The sequence below is a fragment of the Pyrus communis genome, chromosome 1 (genome assembly GCF_041283825.1).
Source record: "Pyrus communis isolate YQ-2024b chromosome 1, ASM4128382v1, whole genome shotgun sequence".
NCBI lineage: Eukaryota > Viridiplantae > Streptophyta > Magnoliopsida > Rosales > Rosaceae > Pyrus > Pyrus communis.
The window spans coordinates 2077244-2103660 of NC_142565.1; the positions used below are offsets into that span (position 1 = coordinate 2077244).

General features: G+C 39.9%; 3 protein-coding genes and 3 pseudogenes across 6 annotated transcripts; all 6 read right to left on the reverse strand.

The window, feature by feature from the left end:
• Positions 1-381: 381 nt before the first annotated feature.
• On the reverse strand, positions 382-5232 carry LOC137720101 (uncharacterized). The gene is made up of 10 exons (XM_068459113.2): positions 4574-5232; positions 4397-4483; positions 3228-4189; positions 2911-2999; positions 2693-2796; positions 2506-2605; positions 1994-2069; positions 1776-1887; positions 1157-1688; positions 382-1078 (listed from the first exon to the last, which is right to left on the reverse strand). Exons 1-10 carry the CDS (start codon positions 4872-4874, stop codon positions 586-588), a joined length of 2856 nt encoding a protein of 951 aa, XP_068315214.2. The 5' UTR covers positions 4875-5232; the 3' UTR covers positions 382-585.
• Positions 5233-7158: 1926 nt separating this feature from the next.
• On the reverse strand, positions 7159-9030 carry LOC137721254 (cytochrome P450 89A2 pseudogene; annotated as a pseudogene). The gene has a single exon (XR_015961172.1). The product of XR_015961172.1 is annotated as a cytochrome P450 89A2 pseudogene (transcript).
• Positions 9031-14333: 5303 nt separating this feature from the next.
• On the reverse strand, positions 14334-16058 carry LOC137720546 (cytochrome P450 89A2). The gene has a single exon (XM_068459631.2). The coding sequence runs from the start codon at positions 15998-16000 to the stop codon at positions 14438-14440; it is 1563 nt and encodes a 520-aa protein (XP_068315732.2). The 5' UTR covers positions 16001-16058; the 3' UTR covers positions 14334-14437.
• A 2317-nt stretch (positions 16059-18375) lies between these two features.
• Positions 18376-20244, reverse strand: LOC137721099 (cytochrome P450 89A2 pseudogene; annotated as a pseudogene). Its single transcript, XR_015961173.1, has one exon. The product of XR_015961173.1 is annotated as a cytochrome P450 89A2 pseudogene (transcript).
• Positions 20245-22069: 1825 nt separating this feature from the next.
• On the reverse strand, positions 22070-23276 carry LOC148698945 (cytochrome P450 89A2-like). The gene has a single exon (XM_088691935.1). The coding sequence runs from the start codon at positions 23274-23276 to the stop codon at positions 22302-22304; it is 975 nt and encodes a 324-aa protein (XP_088548061.1). The 3' UTR covers positions 22070-22301.
• Positions 22070-23877, reverse strand: LOC137721477 (cytochrome P450 89A9 pseudogene; annotated as a pseudogene). The gene has a single exon (XR_015961174.1). The product of XR_015961174.1 is annotated as a cytochrome P450 89A9 pseudogene (transcript).
• Positions 23878-26417: the final 2540 nt, after the last annotated feature.

Here is a 26417-nt window from a genome sequence, read left to right on the forward strand (position 1 = left end):
ACTTTTTTTACCGCCGTAAAAGACATTGTGATGAGAATATTATTCTGGCAGTTAAACTGTTACTGAGATTGTTCACGGTTAATTAGTATTTATATAAAAATTAAATAAAAAAAAATTATCATTTTAAAAAAAAAGGAGTTGATTTGACAAAAATATCTTTTATTAAAAGAGATTTTTCACGAAATGACCAAAATGTTTGGCGATAACTAATGTCGGAGACCACTTTTATCGATTTTAAAGTGAAAAGTTATGTCATTTTGGCTAAAAAAAGCCAACTATGTTCACGTATACAACGGTCTCACGTGCAAACTATTATGTTATTTGGTTTTCACCGGCCAAACGATATGATAATTTATATTGTTGTTGGATTTAACCATTACATTCAAAGTGTAACGGGGCAATTTTATTACAGTTCAGATGTGTAATTGTACTTATTACAAAACGCTTCCTAGCTAATCATCAATGGTATAAACAGATTCTCTTAGGAGATGGATTGTGCCCTTCATCAACAAATTCTCAAAACTGTTTTACATTTCTGACTACACAACAGCCCGACGTCCAAAATTTATCGTTAAGAGATCGCGGTCACGTCTTAAACTTCTGAGTGAGTTTCCCCACCCCTTCCCTACAATCTTCAGCGACGCGCTTGGCACCTTCTTTAACGGCCAAGCTAAACTCCGATGTGCTTTGCTGCAACTCTTGGGCTGATCTACTGGCCTTTGAAATGGCGGCGTCTTTTAGTTCTGCAGCCCCTTTTCCTGCCTTGGGGATCCACTCCCTCAAATTGGATATGAGCAAGGCTATCTTTTGGATGATCTGATCGATTATATCTCGGGATTGCCCTTTTATATTTGTTGCTAGTGCCTTAAGCTTATCCATCAAATTCTTCGCCCTGTTGACAGCTCCTTCAACCGAGAACTGCTTGCCAGCCTCAAGCCATGTAGCCTCACCCAAGGTATCTTCTCGGAGGTCATTGTCAACAACTACCTTGATGCCCTGCCTCTCCCAGCGATCTCTAGCCTCCTCGAGTACTTTAGCATGTTCTCTTGCTCTTTTTGCCTCATCTTCAGCCCAAGCCCTGGATTACAAAGATTAAAGTCTTAGAATGTTGCGTGAAAATAACGAAACAGATACATAAGACTTGGAAGCTAAATACCTGGCCATGGACAATGCTTTCCGTTCAACCTCTAGATCATGCTGTAGGCGTGCAATCTCCTGGCTTTCGGTTTCTGCTTCAGTCCTAAGTTTGCTAATTCTTTCTTTTTCATAGGATATCTCTGCTTTGTTACTCATTAGGCTCTGCAATTGTTCCTCCACCTCATGCCTTAACTTGGACAGAACTTCCATTTCTGATTCAACAGCTGCACGTTCTTTCATCAAGGCAATATTATCTTCCTCAATCTCGGATCTTAACCTTTCCAATTCACGTCCTGCTTCTTCAGCCATTTTCTCCACAGCATCAATTTTTTCCCTCTCCATGGAAAGATCCTTCTCAAAATTTGCGTTCACATCCTTTTCAACTTCAGCCACTAAAGCATTATGTGCCTCCACAGCATTTTCTGCTATAGCTTCTGCTTCAATACGTGCAAGCTCCTCACTCACCAAGTCTGAATACTCTCCGGTTGCAAGGGCAATAGCAGCCTGGGCTTTTGTTACTGGCTTATCAGGCTGGAAGAGTCTGGTGTAACCTTTAAAACAAAAGAGAAGGAAATGTGGACTATCAAACCCATAAACTTCTGTTAAAATTAGAAATATAGGTACGAGTCATGACTCACCAAATGCAAGAGCAATAATACCCTGTTCTCCAGATAGGTCAGCAACAAGTGCAGGACATGCATCTGGATGTATCTTATCAGTGTCTATAAAACCAGAAATTTGGTAGAGGACCTGTCCAAATGAAAAATAGTAAGTATAGAACTAACGATTCAGGCCTACAAGCACAAGAGTAGCTCAAAAACAACAAAACCGAAAACAAACTTATATTGTTAACAACCTCCTTGTCGGCTTTTGGGAGATGTTTTTTCTCTAGGGCCATCTTCCAACTTACAAGATCCTGGCGTGATAGAGGGCTGCAGCAAGAAATGGCATTAAAAAAGAAGGCAAATAAGAAAAACCACACAAACAACAACAACAACAAAGCCTTAACCCACTAAATAAGAAAAATCATAAACTATGTAATTTCGCCTCAATTCAGTAACAAAAAGCAAATCGACTATACATTTAAATGCGAGCAGAGAAACATATTAAATAAATGCAGATAAGTTACTGGAGAGAAAAAAAAAAAAATTGTAAGCCCTCACAACTAGAGCAACTAATTTCCAAAAGTAAAGATAACATGCAATGATGTACTTGTCAAATTTTCAATTGTGAACGGCCAGGATAATTGGTTTGGAGGAGGTAAACCCCAAGTATTTGGAACTAGACACAAATCCAATAACGCCAAGTGATTTTAAGGAAACAACATACTAAAGAGGACACTATGTTACAAGGAATCAAATATACTACCTTTCAGGAGAGAAGTAAAATGAACTTTCATTTTCATCCAAGGAAGAAAGCATATCATTTCTTGACAGCCTGCTTGAGATAAGTCCTGCTTCAGCCAAACCTGAATGGATGCAAGGAAATAATAAGCAAACAAAGCCTATTCACACTGTCTCTTAGGCTATAGCAAAAAAATCTAACATGCTCAAACCTTGAATGGATGGGAAATCAGGGTCTTCAGGTGTAATATCATCAAATGCAAGCTCAGTAACATTCTCAATATACATAGCAGGATATATTTTAGAGATTGAGTTCCTACAGTTAACCCCAAGAAAATATGTCAAAGTGTAGACCTATACTATGGATCACAAATTGCAAAACAGAAAATACGTTGCCAAGATTTATATCACAGAGACGAAGGAGGTATACCTTGAAAGAGAACTACTTGCAAAAACCAACCAACGGGCATATTCACGCCGTGTACACAAATCACCAGGTTGAACATCAGCCTCTATGACCTGAAAACCGTTGTCATATTCAAATTACAGATTACAAACTGGCTTAACATCTTACAAACAAAACTATAAACAAATGAGATAACGTTGATATTTGAGTCAAAGATTTCCATTTCAAAATTTGTCGAATCTAAGGAATCAAATACAGTAACAGTTTGAATTAATAAATAAAAAATCCTCCAATAACTTTGGGATAAGGAAATTAAAAGCAAAACATGACAATGTCAGTACCTTTAACACTTGCAGCGCTGCTAATGCCTGCCCCTGGACCTGATCAACAACTGCCGGAACCAAAACCTTTCCAGGAACCACCTGTAGAGCTGCAGAAACCACAGTTGGAGCAGGTATTCCAGCAGAAGTGAAGGAATTCCCAGCAGTTGGTAATTGTGATTTGCTTCTAGACGGCTCACTTTCAGTTATGGTATTCTCTTCCAGGGATGAACTAATTCCCTCAGCTAAAACCTGCAGTGTTTTGCTGAGGTCAAGGTTTTCTTCGGTTGAAGATGGGGTTACAGGCCCTATGTTATCTTCAGATGAAACCTGAGGTTCTAAAATTGTGTTTGATTGTGTCGTAACTGATGTATCCAGAGCTATGGGTTGACTAAGTTCCTGTGCATCGGCAATAAAAGTAGAAGACTCAAAGGTGGCAGTTTGGTTTTCACTTGTCCCCAGTACTCCATCCTGGGGTTCAATGCTAAGGTTTGACTGATTAGTTTCAGAGGCTTGCAAGTTGGTTGGTTTGACACTCTCTAGGTTCTCTTTAAGTTCAGAAGCCAAATCTCCTACACCTACAGCAAGGCTTCTGTCAAAATCCTCAAGCCCAGAGGCACGAATTGAATCAATGCCATCAGGCTCAACTGACTTGTCATCAGAAGTTGATTCATGTGGTGTATCTCCTTTATCGGAAGCACTATTAACCACCTCAGTACCTCTGGATGTTTTTTCAAAATCTTGTCCTGACAAGCCCCCTATATCATAATCATTACCAACTCTAATTTCACTGGGAGACTGTTCAATTTCTGGAGATGAAGAAGAATCCTCATTAGTACCTGTCCTTTCTTCCGGACTACTATTAGCATCATGCTTCACATTGCTTTGATCATCCACATCTTCTGTACTCCTCTCATTGTCATCATCATAAGTCAAAGACCGCTCCTGCTGCGTCGTTAATGGCTCCATCTGTTGTTTTGTGCCTGAACATATCCACATATGTCTTAACATTTAGCCAAAAACTAAAAATATACCACTCAAGGCAAACTTGTTCCATAAAACACATGATCTTCTACAAAACCAAAACAAAGCAAGAATATACAAAACACTTCCATTTCCATTAACACCCCCGAATTTCCGGTCCAATTCTAAGCTTGCCGATTATCGAAAGAAATAAGGCAGCAACTTACTCAATTTGTTTCGTTTTCCCAACGACAATGCTGCAAAAGTAAGCCCCGCAACAAGAACGACTCCAGCAACTCCAGCTCCCACAGTCCCTGAGAGCAAACTACTCCACAAATGTTAGCAGCCAGACAAAGCATAACTGATAAGAAAACGTCAATCCAATAGAGTCGAACAATTATGACCTCCAAACCATTTCTTCCTCTGCGAGTCCAATGACTCTTCCCCATTATCCGAATCGGACCACCCTTTAAACCCGTCAGCGCTCGAGTTTGACCTGACCCACGAACCCCCGTTGCGACGGGGCTCCAATCCACTCCCGGACCTCTCACTGCCTTGAGCAACGCAGAGCACTCGAGCCCGATTATCGAGCTTCCCCAGTCGCCACCGTACGAGAACGGAGGAGGGTTTACTGCAATTGCCTAAATTGAGAGCTAAGCGAAGCTGGAGGGAGCTCGGGGAGCACGTTGCAGTCATAGTCGCCATGGAAATTCACTGCTGCTGGTTTCGGATTGGGGGAAATTACACCCAATTGAAACACATATAAAAAGAGAGAGAGAGAGAGAGAGAGAGAGAGAGAGAGAGAGAGAGGAAAGCTTCGGTAGGGGAAGTTGAAATTAGGGTTTTTACGAGCTTGAATTGCAGAGAGAGAATATTGAATTGCAGAGAAATGGGTGTGATTTCGAAGGTTTTGGATTTGACGAGGAAGGAAGAGACAGACACTCTTTGATTTTGAATTTCATAATATTTTATTTTTATTGTCTTTTTTATTTTTTGGGTCGTATTTTAATTTTATGATCTATTGACGGACTCAACGAGGTAAGCGTAATTGCAAAGTGAATTCAAAGTTTGTCTGGATAATTTAACATTTTATCTAATAAAAACTATCATTTGAGGAAAAAAACGAGAGAAGTGTTATTTCTTTGTCATAACCTTTCATTTATTTTTTAAACAAACGATATTATCTACATTAGGAAGAAGAGTGAGTTTAGCATCATAATATATTAGGAATAATGTGGTTCAAATTCGAATTTGACGAGAATCAGACATAAAACCTCTCACTTACAACTAAAGAAAAATATCACTACAGTATAATACTAAAGGACAACTATTTCTTCTTTTTGATTTGTTGAGAAGAATTTTATGGTACGCCTATGCAACTTTTGTATCATTGTGTTGGTGGTGTCAAGACTATGTAAATTGTAGAGGCAACACGTTGTAATATAATAATGTATTACACATTTTTTTTCTTCTTAGAACATGTTGCCCTCTACAATTTACATAGATTTGTCTATAAAAAATAAAAATAAAAAACACGTTTTTTTCTTCTTAAAATGTGTTTTTAAATAAGAAGAAATTTTTTTAAAAATGACAATATATTATTGAACACGACACGTCCCGTGTTTGTAAACACGTTTTTTTTCCATAAAAAAAACATGATTCTTATTTACCCCATACACCCTACTATTTTTTTGGAAACTCACACACACCACTTTTGCAAAAGCAATTTACCTCACAAAAAAGCAACATCAATTTCCCTGCTACTTTGTCTTCTTCACCTAAACTCAGATGATTTTCTCTCCTTTCCTTTATTATACAGGTAATGCTAAAAAGATTAAACTTGTAGATAAAATTTTAAAAACTAAGAGACATGAAAGTTAATGATTGGTTTATTACTTAAAAGTTGATAAATGTGCTTATTTTTATTGATAACACATCATTTAGTTTGCAAATTTAGTCTCTAAATTTAATCTCCCTAGTATTAAATAACGTCGAGGGACCGATGGTAGAAACCCTACCCTATTGTAAATTGAAGTACTGGAATTTTAGCACGTGCAATCATCAATCCAGTGACCAAAACATGATGGCGAGTTCAATGTTAAATTGTTCTTCTTATTTTATTATGTGGCTTAAGCAAAATCTCTCGCCCTTGTAAGTAATAATGTGATTCACCTAACACTTGGTGATTCTATACTTCTATGCGCATGTTGAAGAATACCAAAAGACGGTGTGATCCTCCGTTTGCTATTAAAACTGTTTTCTTCACCGAATCTACTTAAATCATTGGAAGTTGCATTTTTTTCGGTAACATGGAAGGAAAAAAAAAAAAAAAAAAAACACTAAGCATCAACTAGTCTAACTCTAGCAATTTCAGTCGTCGGAAAGAAAGAGTTTAAACTAAATGAGAAGACGGAAGAGTTTAAATAAAAAAGGAGGCTGAGAAAGCTCTTGAATGTTGTATTAGTCATACGATAAAAGAGTAAAAAAAGAGGAGGGGAATTGAAGAGTGACTAGCAAAGTAGCAAATACACCTCAGTCAAATCACTCACAAACTAAATACAAAAGTTATAAAATCTGTCTTTAATTACAAAAGTGAATAAAAACCCCAAGATTTCAAGATTACATAATCAATGTCAGGAATAAATCGGTGAATTTAAAGTAATGTTATTCATACTATGTTTTTGTACCATATTTTCATATCACCTTAGATAATATTTGATGTAGACAGCTACATCATTTGAATTAATCAGATTTTTAAATTTAACTCATTATTTAATAAACTAATAATTAAGAAAAACTAATTAATTAAATGATAATTGTGGTATACGAGATGTTTTTCGCCTCTCTTTCCTTGGATTTTGCAAATTTTTCAAATGATATAGCTGTCTACATCAGATAAGTGGTATAAAAATATGATATGAATAGCATTACTCGTGAATTTAACGACTGGACTGTCGGAAACTAATGACTAGAATTGAAAGCTCGAGAATATGAAAATTGGTTGATGTTTATTCCTTGACCGAAACTTCAACATAAATACACGTAGAAATAAAGCTAAACCATGGAACAATTAATCCCATGATTAATAGTCGAGATACCTCCTAATTATCTGTAGTCCTGTAGACAATCTAAACTGACTACTTATTGGCAGATAATTAAACTAATTCCTAACATGAACATGCGTCGAAGAATTATGACAGAATTCTCACACACATTAAATTCTTGGGATTATGTGGGCTTGCAATGGATTCTTCATCACCACAGTAAACTCCATCTTCTCTGATAGGTCAACGTCATCTCCCTCCACAGGCCTCCACTGAAACTTCCAAACCAAATTCGCCACAAAGTACTCCAGGTGAAGCACTGCCAACCCCGACCCAGGACAGGACCTCCTCCCCACCCCAAACGGCATCATCTTGATCTCCCTGCTTCCCGTCAAATCGAACCCTTCTTCTCCGCCGTTGCTGCCCAAGAACCTCTCCGGCTTGAACGCCATGGGATCCTCCCACACTCGCGCGTCCCACCCTATATCCGCCACCATGACATTGACGGTCCCGTTTTTGGGCACCAGGTGTCCGCCCAAAACCACGTCATGCGTCACCGAGTGCGGAAACAAAACGTGCCCCGGCGGGTGGCGTCTCAGCCCCTCCAAGATCACGGCTTTCAGATACGGCAGCTTGTGCAGGACCTCCTCTCGCACCTCCTCCTTCGTTTCTCCCATAACCCCTTTAATCTCTGAAAACAGCTTCTCCTGAACTTGTGGGTTCTTTACTACGTTAGCCATGACCCACTGCAGCGCGGTGGAAGTAGTGTCGGTGCCGGCGTTGAGAAACTCCGAGCAGAGGTTGACCATTTCGTCCTCCGAAAGCTTCCGCTTCTCTTTGCCGTCGGGAAGCTCGAGGTCCAGCAACGTATCAGTATACGACAACACCAATTCATCGTCTTGGTCGTCGTTTTTGCTGCCCTGCTTTGCCTTGTTTTGTCGTGCTCGAATCAGAGGGACGAGCACTTCTCGTTGTTCCTCGAGGATTTTGAAGAATTCCCGCCACCGATTTTTCAGGAAAATCTTCGTCAATTTCGGCTTGAAATTGAGGATGTTGAACCGCCCGAAACTCAAATGTTGTTGGCGCTGCACCCGCTCGATTTCTTTGATTTGCTCTTCGTTCAATTTGTCGCCGAAGCACATTAGAACGAGGAGGCAGAACAGGGCGTATTGGAAGTGGTCGACCACCCTAACACTACCGACGACGCCACCTTCGGAGTGGGATTGAGACTTGGTTTTGAGGCGGTTGACGAGGATGTCGAGAACCCATTTGCGGGCTTTGCCGTAGGATTTGATGCGGGAAGGGTGGAGGATTTCGGAGGTGAGGTTGCGGCGGAGGAGGCGCCACGTAGTGCCGTATCCGGCGGAGGCGATTGTGTGCTGGTTACTGGTAGTGTACTTGTTGGTGACCGAGGCCCCAGGTCGGTCGGCGAATACGGCGCCGTTCTGGATGAAGGCCTGGTGGGCGAGGGAGCGGTCGGCGATGAAGACGGCGGAGCGGGAGCCGATGGGGAAGGAGATGATGGGCCCGTATTGTGCCTGCAGTTTGCGGATGATGAGCTCGATCTCCAAAAAGGGTTTCAGGATCCACAAGAAGCCGCCGATGATGGAGATGGAGCGGGGACCGGGAGGGAGCTTGGGTTTGGAGACGGAAGTGGGTGGGAATAGAGAAAGAAGGGGTTTGAGGAGGAAGGAGACGCAGAGGGCAATGAGGATAAGGAACCAGGTTTCCATGGTGAACTGTAAGCAATGAGACAATAAATTATTAATTTTCCACAACTATATAAAGAGATGAAGAAATCGTGGTGAGCAAGAAAAGAGATGACGAAATCAATAATTTTCCACAATTATTGATTTGCTGACGAACACTGGTACTGACTCGGAGATCATCAACTCACGGGTCAGGCGAAGCTGTTGGAAAATTATCCATTGCAAAATGATCATCCTCGGATCTTTTTCTCTTAATCCACAAAGTAAGGGGATTCGAACGGTTAAAATTTGATTAAACGGCTACAAATAGAGACTTATTTTAAAAATTACAATAAATTTAGCTGTTTCAAATTTCAACAATCTAAATCTCTAAATTTGATGAATTAGGAGAAAATAATCCCTTTCCTTATCCATTAGTTTTATTTTCTGCTAATAATCTCTAGAAGAATCCGAACTCAACCACATATATGTTACCACGTGAAAAAGGTAATTCGCATGCAATGTTTTGTTTACGTACGTACATACTATCTTTGGTACTATTTCACGTTAACACGCACAGGTCTCTCACTTATCAAACACGTTCTGTTTCTTTCATGAAATACGTGAACAGAATGACAACTTCAGCAAAAAATAAGTCCTACATTCAAATAAAACATTATTGTGCTTCATGAATTCACTGAAAATTATCATCGCAATTAGGTGACAGTTCATCTCAAGGTGTTATATATTATGGGGTGAACTGTCAATTTACTTCTGAATTATCGCCTAAGCAAAGACTAGGTTCCTAAACTATTTTTTTCAGAAAAATCAGTCATTGAATTATAAGAATCTGCCAATTACATCTCTAATATTCGATTCGAAGCTACTATATTCAATTTTCCGTCAATTTTAAGTTACGTTACTTGCATGTGATACACATTGGATGATAGATTGGTAATTTTCATAAAGAAATAGTGTGTGAAGTTAATTTTGGAGGGTAAATTAGACATTAGATTTGCAACATATATGAAATGGTAAAGGCTTATAGGTGAGAAAATGACGATATTACACTCTAAAGTGTGTCAAGTGACTTAAGTTGACGAAACATTGGATAAAATTAAATAGCTTTGAATATAATAATATGGATGAAATTAGCAATTTTTAATGAATTTAGGGACTTCTTTTACCCAAAAAATAATTCAAGGACCTAATTTTTACTGAGGTGATAATTCAAGGTAAGGGTGGGGAAACAGGTAGAGAACCCGCCGGTCAGGGTGGGTAATCAAGATTTGGGGTGGGTCCATTTTTTTTTTAGAGTAAACAAAGCAAGATAGGGAGGTGATATATCCGGGGCGGGGCGATTCCAAATCTTCAAACCCACGGGGCTCGGGACCGGCCCATTTCTATTATATAATGGTTGGGCATTGTTGGGGGATTAGAAACCTACGAATTTGGATGAATGAATGGGACAATTCCTATAATACAATGAAAACTTCTAGAGCCTATTTCAAACAAACTTGGCAATTTCCTTTTAGCCCTCTCGCTTCGTCATTTTGAAACCTTCCAGAGCCTTCTCCGTTCTTCGATTCCAAATTGAAACCCATCAAGTTCCTCCATCTCTTATTTCTCTTTCTCTCTAGCTGTATAAATCCATAAACCATTCAACATACCCAAACTTCTTCAAATCCTTTCATTTCTGCTCGCATGCTCTCAGTTTCTCCCTTGATTTTATCAAAATTTCACTCGGACGAAGATAGCTCAAGGCTCCAGATCAGAGAAGAAGGTGAACTCTAGATTGACGAAGATGACGCGGTGGACGTGCAACTTTATCGGCATGAACAAAGAAATAAACAAGAAATCAAACAGCATAGAAACACACATGGTTAGAGTAGTCTGTTTATAACTTTTTACGTGCATGCTCGTAATTTCGCGGCTTGGGATGAACCGTGAAACTGTTAAAGCATCAATGGTTTCCATTTATGCAACAGCACATCGCCCGTCTGGCTTTAATTTTTCATAAATCATCAAGCAGAAGCCTGGATTCCCACTCTTGAGGAAGTAATAGGAAAACTTTCAGTGGTAATATATACTCGAAGATGACTAACGTAGTACTTCACGAGAAGTTTCTTGCATAGTCATTCGACTATTGTAAGGTAAACTTGAGTTTTTTAACAATTCGAATGGAACTACAGAAGTATGTAGTTAGGGAATTTCAAAGTGTTCTTCAAGGATATTGTAACCACGAATTTCCTGCGGCAAATGAGATAAGAACACATGCACAAAGTAAATGTTTGTATTAATGAATTTGTAGGGTTACAATCTCTTTACAACTTGATCCTCTGATTCGATCTTTGAAATGTGTAGATGTGTAGTGTTGTGGTTGTTGATCCAAAGATCGCAATGACTTGATTTTGGATGAACGAATGCCGCAAGGTTTTGGCTCTTGGCAATGGAGGAACCGGCACGTGTGGGGGTGCTTGGTGGTTTTTCACAGGATTTGATGAAGAACATGAAGGGTTTTTCGAGTCTTCTTGAGTGTTTGAGTGTTTGGGTGGTTGAGAGCTTCAGAATTTGAAAACTTCAGCATCTGAGCGTGAAATGATTTCTGGACCATTTTCTTTGTCTTGGAGCCTTCTATTTATGACTTTCCAAGCCTTGACTAAGGATGGATTTGGCCTTGATTAATTGACGAAAGAAACAAGACTCTTTTGTAGGCTGGTTCGTGATTTGACTCCATTAATTAACATTTGATTTAATTAAATTAAAATTAAATAATTTCTTTCTGCCAAATGTTGACATTTGTCCTTCTTGATGACTCGTCTGATTTTGTTGAGTCACACGCCATGTGTACAATTTGTGTGATACGTGGCGCATGCCATGTATGCCCTGGCATGTCAAAACTTTAATGCATTTCACCAAAATTTCGATGTCTACATATGTGAATCTAAATTTAAATCTAAAGGTATTCAAATCTAAATAAAGTAATTTATGAAGAAAAATAAATTCAATGGAAAAATAAATAAACAAATTGAAAAAAAGGATACGGTCGGTCTTTACCTATCGATTGTTTTGATTTTAAGTCGCTAAATATTTGCGACCGAGTTCAGATTAAGTCGCTGGTTTCTTACCGATCTCCCTTTTAAATTTTTTTCCTTTTTTAGTTATTTTATTTTATTTTTATTTTTGTTAAATTTTATTTATTTCTCTTATCACAACAACAAACTATCATATTCATTGTTTTCATAACACATTTTTATGTGCAAAATCTATTATAGTTCACATTTAAATACTTGAAACCAACTATTTAAAACCTAAATTTAAAGATATTTTTTCTATTTTCAAATTTTAAAAATCAATAAAAAATAGTTTTTGGATCTAATAAACGGTAGGATCACGTCCAAAGGTCTTGCAATATTTTCCTTAACTCCGACGCAAAATTTCAATTTTTTCACAAAAACTGTGAGTTATAACCCACAGTTTTCCAATCGATTTTGAGAACTTTTACAACATTTGTTATAAGCCAAAGTCAGAGTTATTCTATTCGCACCATGTGTTTTCTAAAATCAATATAGGACATTCCCAAGATGTCGGACACGTACAAATCTCTATAAGGGCCCTGCTATTAGTCTTCATTTTTCTTTCTATTTTTCAACTTTAAAAATGAATGAAAAATAATTTTTGAACCTAATAAAGGATAAAATCACATTCAAAGGTATTGCAACATTTTCATTAAATCCCAAGAAAAATATTTCCTAAAGCTAAAAATTCTAACTTCATAAAAACTATGAGTTATAACCAACATTTTCCAATCATTTTTGGGAACTTTTACAAAATTCATTATAAGCCATAAGTTGAGTCATTCTGGTTGCACCACATGTTTTCTAAAATTAATTTATGACATTTCAAAGATTTTAACACCTAAAAATCTCTTTGGAGGCCTCGCTATTAGTTTATATTATTTTTCTATTTTTTTTCAATTTTAAAAATCAATAAAAAATAGTTCCGAGACCTAATATACAATAAAATCACATCCAAAGGTCTTGCAACATTTTCGTTAACTAATACGCAAAATAATTCCAAAGTTCAAACTTAAAGCAATAGTCGGTTGTGTCATGCATGTGAAAACAGTCCAAAGTCCAAACTCAAAAAACGCAAATAATGATATGCATCTGCATGGCTGAGATGTCAATTCCTCCATTTGTTATCAAAATCGTTTTATTCACCAAATGGATCAAAAGAAAAAAATTTAGCTCAAAGAGTTATTACAGATAGTTCGAGTTTTAAAGACTCACATTATATTATCAATTAATTGAGTTCCAATCCAATCAAGATAATTCTCAAAATAATGGTACTCAAGATCCATATCATAGCTCCAGTTAACAATTTTATTTGTCACCATGTTCTTCTACCGGTAGACATGCACTAACTCACATTCAGTTATACGTGTCATAAGTTGTCTGCACTGACATTTCCAAAAGCATAAAATTGGTATCGGTTGTAATTAACCACTAAAACCAAATCCATCTCCACACGTCAACTGGAAGTTTTAGTCCAAAATCTAGCCCCCAAATATCAGAATCGACCACCTGGCCTTTGCCCAAGTTGACAAAAAACCTTCCAAGCCAATCACCAATGTTACCTCAAAACACTCCTCATCTACCTATACTTTTAGTAGCATTGATCCGAGAACCGTCGACATTAAGCTTCACCCTCCTTGCAGTGGAGTGGGTGGATCCCAAGCCAAAGACACTTGCATCCTAGGAACATTAGAGCACACACAATGAGAGGCGTCGTACCATTCCTCTGCAGCCTTAACAACAATAGTTTTGGGAGATTGCGCTTGTGAAGTTGGCTTCCAAGAGTTGTTTATTCCTCCATTTCCATATATATGAACAGTTTGAAAACAAAAACACTACTCCACCCAATTTAATCGGACCCCAATAACTTGGATTTCAAATTAACCATCGGCTAATCTGTAACACCAAATTAAATGAGACTTGTACCTATGTGGGCTTCTCATCAATTCTCAAATACTCTTTGCTGTTGGGCAGTCCCTAAATAATGAGTAAAAAAAGAGGAGGAGATTTGAGTAGTGACTAGCAAAGTAGCAATGACAGCTCACCCAAGTCACTCACTAAATTCAGGAGAGAGGATACTCGACGGATCCTTTTGTGAGGATTCTCAATGGATCCTCTTTGTAAAGATCTTGAAAATCCTTTAATTATATCTATTTATCGTATATTATGTGATCAATTTTTATCAGATACTGTTTATATTCAATTTTAAATTAAAAAATTTACAATAATTTTTAACCGCACAATTTATGATGAATATATATAATTGAAAAATCTCAGGATTCTCATAAAAAATCCGGCGAAGATCCTTCTTGGTAAATACAGTTATAAAATCTCTGTTGGATCACATGAACGAGCTAAAAACCCAAATTTTCGAGATTACATAATCCATGAAGAACATACATTGATGAGTTTAACGGCTAAACATGCGTCGAAGAATTAGTACAAAATTCTCGCACATATTAACTTCTTGGGATTAAGTTGGCTTGCAATGGATTCTTCATCACCATAGTAAACTCCTGCTTCTCAGACAGGTCCACGTCATCTCCGTCAACAGCTCTCCACTCGAATTTCCACACCAAATTCGCCACAAAGAACTCCAGGTGAAGCACCGCCAATCCCGACCCAGGACACGACCTCCTCCCTGCCCCAAACGGCATCATCTTAATCTCCTTGCTCCCTGTCAAATCGAACCCTTCTTCTTCTCCGCCGCTGCCCAAGAACCTCTCCGGCTTGAACGCCATGGGGTCCTCCCACACTTGCGGGTCCCAGCCAATATCCGCCACCATGAAATTAACAGTCCCCTTCTTGGGCACCACGTGTCCCCCTAAAACCACGTCATGGGTCACCGCGTGCGGCAGCACAAAGTGCCCCGGCGGGTGGCGCCTCAGCCCCTCCAAGATCACAGCTTTCAGATACGGCAGCTTATGCAGGACCTCCTCTCGCACTTCTTCTTCCGTTTCTCCCATAACCCCTTTAATCTCCGCAAACAGCTTATCCTGAACTTGTGGGTACTTGACTACGTTGGCCATGATCCACTGCAGTGCGGTGGAAGTCGTGTCGGTTCCGGCGTTCAGAAACTCTGAGCAGAGGCTGACCATTTCTCCTTCCGAAAGCTTCCGCTTTTCGTTGCCGCCGGGAAGCTCTAGGTCCAGCAGCGTATCAGTATACGACAACACAAATTCATCGTCTTTGTTGTCGTTTTTGCTGCCCTGTTTTGCCCTGTTTTGTCGTGCTCGAATCAGAGGGACGAGCACTTCTCGTTGTTCCTCGAGGATTTTGAAGAATTGCCGCCACCGATTTTTTAAGAGAATCTTGGTCAATTTCGGCTTGAAATTGAGGATATTGAACCGCCAGAAACTCAAAAGTTGTTGGCGCTGAACGCGCTCGATTTCTTTGATTTGCTCTTCGTTCAATTTGTCGCCGAAGCACATCAGAACCAGAAGGCAGAACATGGCGTATTGGAAGTGGTCGACCACCCTGACACCGCCGCCGCCGCCGCATTCGGACTGGGATTGAGACTCGGTTTTGAGGCGGTTGACGAGGATGTCGAGAACCCATTTGCGGGCGTTGCCATAGGATTTGACGCGGGAAGGGTGGAGGATTTCCGAGGTGAGGTTGCGGCGGAGGAGGCGCCAAGTGGGGCCGTATCCGGCGGAGCTGATGTTGTGCTGTTTGCTGCTGACGTACTCGTTGGTGGCCAAGGCCTGGGGGCGGTCGGCGAACACGGCGCCGTTCTGGATTAAGGCTTGGTGGGCGAGGGAGCGGTCGCCGATGAAGACGGAGGAGCTTGAGCCGAAGCGGAGGGAGACGATGGGCCCGTGTTTGGCCTGTAGTTTGCGGATGATAGGCTCGAGCTCCGAGAAGGATTTCAGGAGGAATAACAAAGTTCCGATGATGGGGATGTAGCGGGGCCCGGGAGGGGGCTTGGGTTTGGAGATGGAAGTGGGTAGGAATAGAGAAAGAAGGGCTTTGAGGAGGAAGGAGACGCAGAGGGCGACCAGGACAAGGAACCAGGTTTCCATGGTGATGAATCGGCAGCAATCAGACAAAGGGATAATGCGTGGTGGTCCTCGTGGGAAAGGGATTTTTAACTCTTAAAAATATTTGAACTCTTAAACTTTAATCAAATTGCAGTAACTTTAATTGTTGGATCAAATTTTAAATGTTTAGATTTTAGAAATTGTTATTAACATTTCAAAAATTTCATTCTATACTCTAAACTTTTTATATTGAAAAAAAAAAATACACTTATAACAAATATAGAATGAAAAATACCTTACTTTGATTTTAAACTCAATTTTAATACTTCTCTAAATTTTAAACTCAATTAGCTCAGGTAAAAGGGAGTCCCTTTCCGACGAAGGGAGTCCCTTTCCGACCTTGTGGAGCAAGAAAAATATCTTACTTTGATTTTTCAGAAATTTTGGAGTGATGTATTTGCTGACGAACGTTGACATTGACGAGGAATTTTTCAGAGTGCCGGGTACACCAAAAAATTTTGGTGTACCCTCACTCATAATGGTAGACCCTACCTCACTTATTTTTCAATAAAAAAATAAACTCAAATTTTTATGAGTGAGGGTACACCAAATTTTTTTGGTGTACCCGGCACTCCTAAAAATTTTTCGACATTGACGTCGAAATGTAGTCATGGGTCGGGGCCATCACATATTGTCTTGTTAAAAAGTAATGTCATAGAGATTAAATTTGTCAAATAAATTTTTGAAAACAAAGACTTAGAAATTGTTAATTAGTGTATTACTTAAACGTTGGTAAATGTACTTATTTATATTGATGACACATTATTTAGTTTGTAAATTTTGTTTTTCAATTTAATCTCTCTAACATTATCCTCCGTTAAGAAGCTAAAATGCATGGCATTGTGTAATTTACTTGCCAGGTTTGCGGCATTATCCAAATTCAACCGCATATTGTCACGTGAAAAAGTTGAAATGTCTAACTGTGATTCGCTTGTGATGTTTTGTTTTCGTAGGTACATGTCCTTTAAGGGATGGATCATCATTTTTTTTTTTCAAGAAATAAGGATTAGTTGTGGGATCCACTCTACATTGAACTTTAACGATACGTGCCGTTTATTTTGTATGTCTTGATTCATACATTATTGTTGCAAAATTCAATTCAATCCGAAATCACTTGCCTATTTAATTATCGCATTGAAATTTCATTGTTTGTTATAGACAAAAGTGTTCGTCAGTTTATTTGAACTCAATTAGATGTCAAAATATTTTCGATTTAGCTAATATTTTGCAAGGATGATCTAAAAGGTGCAACTTGAAAAATAAACAGTTCGGATTGTTAAAGTTTGATATAGTGTAGGCTTTACAACTAATCCCCATTTAAAAATAAAAATAAAATTCCTTTCCCTTAAAAACCTCATCCGCATTAATGTCCTAGTGCTATTTGAATTTAACAGGCGTCGGACTTGGTATAAGAGGACAACATGACAATTGGGTGTCTAACCCATCAAACATGCTTTGTTTCCTTATTCCTGAAAAAAATTTCCATCACGCAAGAACAGAATGACAATTTCAACAGAAAATAAACTTCACATTTAAATTAAACTTTACCATGTTCCCTCAAATCATTGGAAATTAACACCGCATCAAATGATAGTTCACCTAAAGGCGTTAGATATTATGTCTCTCTACTTAAAGTAAATAAAATTGTGAGTAGAGATACTCCCGAATCTTGTAATAATCCTCACTAAGGGGCCTTTGATCACAATTTGTTGGGTGCTGGAACCACCACCATACAAAAGATCAAATTATAAATATGCTGGTCAGACTTTCCATCTACAAAAATGGAACTGTTGCACCAAAAATTTGGGAGCTAATACTATTAGCATATATGTATCTGACCAGCCTTATGGCTTGCATCCCCAATTTTGCGTAATGTCACATATTCACCACATCTCAGCGCCCCACCAACAAATTCAACTTGTCAAAGAAATCAGATCGAGATCGTTGTAGCTTAACCCTATCTCTGGGGCTCAAAACATGAAGTTGAAAACTTGAGATTACTTCAGATGACGAATTTTGGGGACGAAGCATAGTCTAAAAAATTAAGCAATGAAAGGAAATGGTACATGGACACCTTTGTCGGAAAGAAGTTGTCTTCAAAGAGTTGTTTATTCTTCTACTTCGATACATTCGAAGGTAAAAACAAAAACACTACTCCACCGAATTTGTTCAGACCACAGTAACCTGGATTTCGAATTGGTCATCAGCCAAGTTGTGACGCCTAGATTAAAGGAGGGTTGTACCTATGTAGTCATTCCCATCGATTCTCAAATGCTCCTTGCTCCTGGGCAATCTCTAAATACAGAAGATGTCTTCCAAGATTTGAAAGTTATAAGCTAAAAAGTAGCAAATACAGCTCACTCTCAAATCACTTACTAAATATTGAAGTTATAAAATCTGTCTTGAATCACACTAGTAAACTAAAAATCCAAATTTTCGAAATTACATAATCATATGTTAATAGATTTAACGGTTGAACATGCGTCAAAAAATTAGTACATAATTCTCACACGTATTAAATTCGAGGGATTATGTGGGCTTGCAATGGATTCTTCATCACCATGGTGAACTCCTGCTTCTCTGACAAGTCCACGTCATCTCCCTCCACAGCTCTCCACTCAAATTTCCACACCAAATTCGCCAAAAAGTACTCCAGATGAAGCACCGCCAATCCCGACCCAGGACAGATCCTCCTCCCTGCCCCAAACGGCATCATCTTAATCTCCCTGCTCCCCGTCAAATCAAACCCTTCCTCTCCTCCACCGCTGCCCAAGAACCTCTCCGGCTTGAACGCCATGGGATCCTCCCACACTTGCGGGTCCCACCCTACATCCGCCACCATGAAATTAACACTCCCGTTCTTGGGCACCACGTGTCCGCCCAAAACCACGTCATGCGTCACCGCGTGCGGCACCAAAAAGTGCACCGGCGGGTGGCGCCTCAGCCCCTCCAAGATCACGGCTTTCAGATACGGCAGCTTGTGCAGGACCTCCTCCCGCACCTCGTCCTCCGTTTCTCCCATCACCCCTTTAATCTCCGCAAACAGCTTCTCCTGAACTTGCGGGTACTTCACTACGTTGGCCATGATCCACTGCAGCGCGGTGGAAGTCGTGTCGGTGCCGGCGTTCAGAAACTCTGAGCAGAGGCTGACCATTTCTCCCTCCGAAAGCTTCCGCTTTTCGTTGCCGTCGGGAAGCTCGAGGTCCAGCAGCGTATCTGTATACGACAACACAAATTCATCGTCTTTGTCGTCGGTTTTGCTGCCCTGCTTTGCCCTATTTTGTCGTGCTCGAATCAGAGGGACGAGCACTTCTCGTCGTTCCTCGAGGATTTTGAAGAATTGCCGCCACCGATTTTTAAAGATAATCTTCGTCAATTTCGGATTGAAGTTGAGGATATTGAACCGCACGAAACTTACAAGTAGTTGGCGGTTCACACGCTCAATTTCTTTGATTTGCTCTTCGTTCAATTTGTCGCCGAAGCACATCAGAACCAGGAGGCAGAACATGGCGTATCGGAAATGGTCAACCACCCTGACGCCGGCGGCGGCGGCTTCGGAGTGGGATTGAGACTCGGTTTTGAGGCGGTTGACGAGGATGTCGAGAACCCATTTGCGGGCGTTGCCGTAGGATTTAACGCGGGAAGGGTGGAGGATTTCGGAGGTGAGGTTGCGGCGGAGGAGACGCCACGTGGGGCCGTAGACGGCGGAGGCGATGGTGTGCTGGTTGCTGTTGAGGCACCTGTTGGTGGCCAAGGCCCGGGGCCGGTCGGCGAACACGGCGCCGTTCTGGATTAAGGCCTGGTGGGCGAGGGAGCGGTCGGCGGTGAAGACGGCGGGGCGGGAGCCAATGCGGAGGGAGATGATGGGCCCGTATTCGGCCTGGAGTTTGCGGATGATAGGCTCGAGCTCCGAGAAGGATTTGAGGAGGAATAAGAAGCCGCCGATGACGGGGAAGCAGCGGGGCCCGGGAGGGGGATTAGGTCCGGAGATGGAAGCGGGTAGGAATAGAGAGAGAAGGGGTTTGAGGAGGAAGGAGACGCAGAGGGCGATGAGGACAAGGAACCAGGTTTCCATGGTGAATCGTAAGCAATCAGACAAAGGGCAAATGCGTTTGCTCAATAATTATTAGTTTCCATACTTCATATGGAGATTGATAAGGAACCAGGTTTCCATGGCATTGACTCAGCTGCACATATTGTCATTTTCCATGGCATTGACTCAGCTGCACATAAGGAACCAGGTTTCCATCGCATTGACTCAGCTACACATATTGTCACTTTCCATGGCATTGACTCAGCTGCACATAAGATGACAACTTCGACAAAAAATAAGACCTACATTGAAATTAAACTTTAGCGTGTTTCCTGGAATCACTAGAAGTTAACCTTGCGATTAAGTGTCGGTTCTTCCGAATGCGTTAGTTATTATGTCTCTCCACTTAGATAATTACCAACTTACGAAATAAAGCTTAAAATATAAGTTTTAAAACTCTTCCAAATCATCTTTAATTATCGGCTAAAATAAACCCTGAAGATAAAATATATCTCTAAGCTAGATTTCTCCTAGGATTTAAGCATGACTTAAATTATTTTGGACTTATCAAACTGTCATATTTCAAACTTTTTTTTTGTTTTTTACTTATAATCTAACGGCTACGATCAAATGTAATAATAAAAAAAAGATTTCACGGCCCAAAATAAAATCAACGTCTAAAATAATTTAAGAAATTTTTTTAAATCAAATTTAACTTAAAACTTTATAAATACCTATGTATTTGTATGATTTTTAATTACTTATCGGAATTTAAATATTTTTAGACTAAAATATTCATAAAAATGAATTAAGATAATCTACATAAATTTTATTTTCAAAAAACAGTTACAGAAAATTAAAATTTAGGCTAAAATCATTATTTAATCATCACGGGCTAAAATTTTAAGCAACAAGGGTTAGAGGAGAAAAACAGTTTCTTGCTTATGGCTTAAAATTTTCTGACTTAAATTTTTAAACTTTTATCCCCAAGGGTTGGAGATGATGTTAAAGCAAATAAAATTGTGAGTAGAGATACTCCCGAATATTGGAATAATCCTCACAAAAGGGGCCTTCGATCACAATTTGTTGGGTGTCGAAACCACCACCCTAAAGAAGATCAAATTATAAATACGCTAGTCAGACTTTCCATCTGTAAAAATGGAACTGTTGCACCAAAAATTTGGGTGCTAATACTATTAGCATATATGTATCTAACCAGCCTTATGGCTTGCATCCCCAACTTTGCGTAATGTCACATATTCATCGCATCTCAGCGCCCCACCAGTAGATTCAACATGTCAAAGAAATTAGATCGAGAAAATGGAAGAAAAAAAAAAAGAAAAACACTAAGCATCAACTAGTCTAACTCTAGCAATTCCAGTCATCGGAAAGAAAGAGTTTAAACTAAACAAGAAGACGGAAGAGTTTAAATAAAAAAGGAGGCTGAGAAAGCTCTTGAATGTTGTATTAGTCATACGATAAAAGAGTAAAAAAAGAGGAGGGGAATTGAAGAGTGACTAGCAAAGTAGCAAATACACCTCAGTCAAATCATTCACAAACTAAATACAAAAGTTATAAAATCTGTCTTTAATTACAAAAGTGAATAAAAAAACCCAAGATTTCAAGATTACATAATCAATGTAAGGAATAAATTGGTGAATTTAGAGTAACGATATTTATACTATGTTTTTGTACCATATTTTCATACCACCTTACGTGGCATTTGATGCGGACAGCTACATCATTTGAATTAATCAGATTTTTAAATTTAGTTCATTATTTAATAAACTAATAATTAAGAAAAACTAGTTAATAAAATGATGATTGTGGTCTACGAAAAGTTTTTCTCCTCATTTTCCTTGGGTTTTGCAAATTTTTCAAATGATATGGTTGTCCACATCAGATGCCATCTAAAATGATATAGAAATATGATATAAAAACATAGTATGAATAGTATTACTCGTGAATTTAACGACTGGATTGTCGGAAACTAATGACTAGAATTGAAAGCTCGAGAATATGAAAATTGGTTGATGTTTATTCCTTGACCGAAACTTCAACATAAATACACGTAGAAATAATAAAAATAGCTAAACCATGCAACAATTAATCCTATGATTAATAGTCGAGATACCTCCTAATTATCTGTAGTCCTGTAGACAATCTAAACTGACTCCTTATTTGCAGATAATTAAACTAATTCCTAACATGAACATGCGTCGAAGAATTATGCCAGAATTCTCACACACATTAAATTCTTGGGATTATGTGGGCTTGCAATGGATTCTTCATCACCACAGTAAACTCCATCTTCTCTGATAGGTCAACGTCATCTCCCTCCACAGCCCTCCACTGAAACTTCCAAACCAAATTCGCCACAAAGTACTCCAGGTGAAGCACTGCCAACCCCGACCCAGGACAGGACCTCCTCCCCACCCCAAACGGCATCATCTTGATCTCCCTGCTTCCCGTCAAATCGAACCCTTCTTCTCCGCCGTTGCTGCCCAAGAACCTCTCCGGCTTGAACGCCATGGGGTCCTCCCACACTTGCGCGTCCCACCCTATATCCGCCACCATGACATTGACGGTCCCCTTTTTGGGCACCAGGTGTCCGCCCAAAACCACGTCATGCGTCACCGAGTGCGGAAACAAAACGTGCCCCGGCGGGTGGCGCCTCAGCCCCTCCAAGATCACGTCGGCTTTCAGATACGGCAGCTTGTGCAGGACCTCCTCTCGCACCTCCTCCTTCGTTTCTCCCATAACCCCTTTAATCTCTGAAAACAGCTTCTCCTGAACTTGTGGGTTCTTTACTACGTTAGCCATGACCCACTGCAGCGCGGTGGAAGTAGTGTCGGTGCCGGCGTTGAGAAACTCCGAGCAGAGGTTGACCATTTCGTCCTCCGAAAGCTTCCGCTTCTCTTTGCCGTCGGGAAGCTCGAGGTCCAGCAACGTATCAGTATACGACAACACCAATTCATCGTCTTGGTCGTCGTTTTTGCTGCCCTGCTTTGCCTTGTCTTGTCGTGCTCGAATCAGAGGGACGAGCACTTCTCGTTGTTCCTCGAGGATTTTGAAGAATTCCCGCCACCGATTTTTCAGGAAAATCTTCGTCAATTTCGGCTTGAAATTGTGGATGTTGAACCGCCCGAAACTCAAATGTTGTTGGCGCTGCACCCGCTCGATTTCTTTGATTTGCTCTTCGTTCAATTTGTCGCCGAAGCACATTAGAACGAGGAGGCAGAACAGGGCGTATTGGAAGTGGTCGACCACCCTAACACTACCGATGACGCCACCTTCGGAGTGGGATTGAGACTTGGTTTTGAGGCGGTTGAGACTTGGTTTTGAGGATGTCGAGAACCCATTTGCAGGCGTTGCCGTAGGATTTGATGCGGGAAGGGTGGAGTATTTCGGAGGTGAGGTTGCGGCGGAGGAGGCGCCACGTAGTGCCGTATCCGGCGGAGGCGATTGTGTGCTGGTTACTGGTAGTGTACTTGTTGGTGACCAAGGCCTCAGGTCGGTCGGCGAATAAGGCGCCGTTCTGGATGAAGGCCTGGTGGGCGAGGGAGCGGTCGGCGATGAAGACGGCGGAGCGGGAGCCGATGGGGAAGGAGATGATGGGCCCGTATTGTGCCTGCAGTTTGCGGATGATGAGCTCGATCTCCAAGAAGGGTTTCAGGATCCACAAGAAGTCGCCGATGATGGGGATGGAGCGGGGACCGGGAGGGAGCTTGGGTTTGGAGACGGAAGTGGGTAGGAATAGAGAAAGAAGGGGTTTGAGGAGGAAGGAGACGCAGAGGGCAATGAGGATAAGGAACCAGGTTTCCATGGTGAACTGTAAGCAATGAGACAATAAATTATTAATTAATTTTCCACAACTATATAAAGAGATGAAGAAATCGTGGTGAGCAAGAAAAGAGATGAAAAATAAAACATTATTATATAAAGAAATGACGAATTATTTATTTTCTGCTGATAATCTCTAGGAGAATCCGAACTCAACCACATATATGTTACCACGTGAAAAAGGTGATTCGCATGCAATGTTTTGTTTACGTACGTACATATTATCTTTGGTACTATTTCACGTTAACACGCACAGGTCTCTCACTCATCAAACACGTTCTGTTTCTTTCATGAAATACGTGAACAGAATGACAACTTCAGCAGAAAATAAGTCCTACATTCAAATAAAACATTATTGTGCTTCATGAATTCACTGAAAATTATCATCGCAATTAGGTGACAGTTCATCTCAAGGTGTTGTATATTATGGGGTGAACTGTCAATTTACTCCTGAATTATCGCCTAAGCAAAGATTAGGTTCATAAACTATTTTTTTTCTTCAGAAAAATCAGTCATTGAATTATAAGAATCTATCAATTACATCTCTAATATTCGATTCGAAGCTACTATATTCAATTTTTCGTCAATTTTAAGTTACGTTACTTGAATGTGATACACATTGGATGATAGATTGGTAATTTTCATAAAGAAATAGTGTGTGAAGTTAATTTTGGAGGGTAAATTAGACATTAGATTTGCAACATATATGAAATGGTAAAGGCTTATAGGTGAGAAAATGACGATATTACACTCTAAAGTGTGTCAAGTGACTTAAGTTGACAAAACATTGGATAAAATTAAATAGCTTTGAATATAATAATATGGATGAAATTAGCAATTTTTAATGAATTTAGGGACTTCTTTTACCCAAAAAACAATTCAAGGACCTAATTTTTACTGAGGTGATAATTCAGGGTAGGGGTGGGGAAACAGGTAGAGAACCCACCGGTCAAGGTGGGTAATCAAGATTTGGGGCGGGTCCATTTTTTTTGAGAGTAAACAAAGCAAGATAGGGAGGTGATATATCCAGGGCGGGGCGATTCCAAATCTTCAAACCCACGGGGCTCGGGACCGGCCCATTTCTATTATATAATGGTTGGGCATTGTTGGGGGATTAGAAACCTACGAATTTGGATGAATGAATGGGACAATTCCTATAATACAATGAAAACTTCTAGAGCCTATTTCAAACAAACTTGGCAATTTCCTTTTAGCCCTCTCGCTTCGTCATTTTGAAACCTTCCAGAGCCTTCTCCGTTCTTCGATTCCAAATTGAAACCCATCAAGTTCCTCCATCTCTTATTTCTCTTTCTCTCTAGCTGTATAAATCCATAAACCATTCAACATACCCAAACTTCTTCAAATCCTTTCATTTCTGCTCGCATGCTCTCAGTCTCTCCCTTGATTTTATCAAAATTTCACTCGGACGAAGATAGCTCAAGGCTCCAGATCAGAGAAGAAGGTGAACTCGAGATTGACGAAGATGACGCGGTGGACGTGCAACTTTATCGGCATGAACAAAGAAATAAACAAGAAATCAAACAACATAGAAACACACATGGTTAGAGTAGTCTGTTTATAACTTTTTACGTGCATGCTCGTAATTTCGCGGCTTGGGATGAACTGTGAAACTGTTAAAGCATCAATGGTTTCCATTTATGCAGCAGCACATTGTCCGTCTGGCTTTAATTTTTCATAAATCATCAAGCGGAAGCCTGGATTCCCACTCCTGAGGAAGTAATAGGAAAACTTTCAGTGGTAATATATACTCGAAGATGACTAACGTAGTACTTCACGAGAAGTTTCTTGCATAGTCATTCGACTATTGTAAGGTAAACTTGAGTTTTTTAACAATTCGAATGGAACTACGGAAGTATGTAGTTAGGGAATTTCAAAGTGTTCTTCAAGGATATTGTAACCACGAATTTCCTGCGGCAAATGAGATAAGAACACATGCACAAAGTAAATGTTTGTATTAATAAATTTGTAGGGTTACAATCTCTTTACAACTTGATCATCTGAATCGATCTTTGAAATGTGTAGATGTGTAGTGTTGTGGTTGTTGATCCAAGGATCACAATGACTTGATTTTGGATGAACGAATGCCGCAAGGTTTTGGCTCTTGGCAATGGAGGAACCGGCACGTGTGGGGGTGCTTGGTGGTTTTTCACAGGATTTGATGAAGAACACGAAGGGTTTTTCGAGTCTTCTTGAGTGTTTGAGTGTTTGGGTGGTTGACAGCTTCATAATTTGAAAACTTCAGCATCTGAGCGTGAAATGATTTCTGGACCATTTTCTTTGTCTTGGAGCCTTATATTTATGACTTTCCAAGCCTTGACTAAGGATGGATTTGGCCTTGATTAATTGACGAAAGAAACAAGACTCTTTTGTAGGCTGGTTCGTGATTTGACTCCATTAATTAACATTTGATTTAATTAAATTAAAATTAAATAATTTCTTTTTGCCAAATGTTGACATTTGTCCTTCTTGATGACTCGTCTGATTTTTTTGAGTCACACGTCA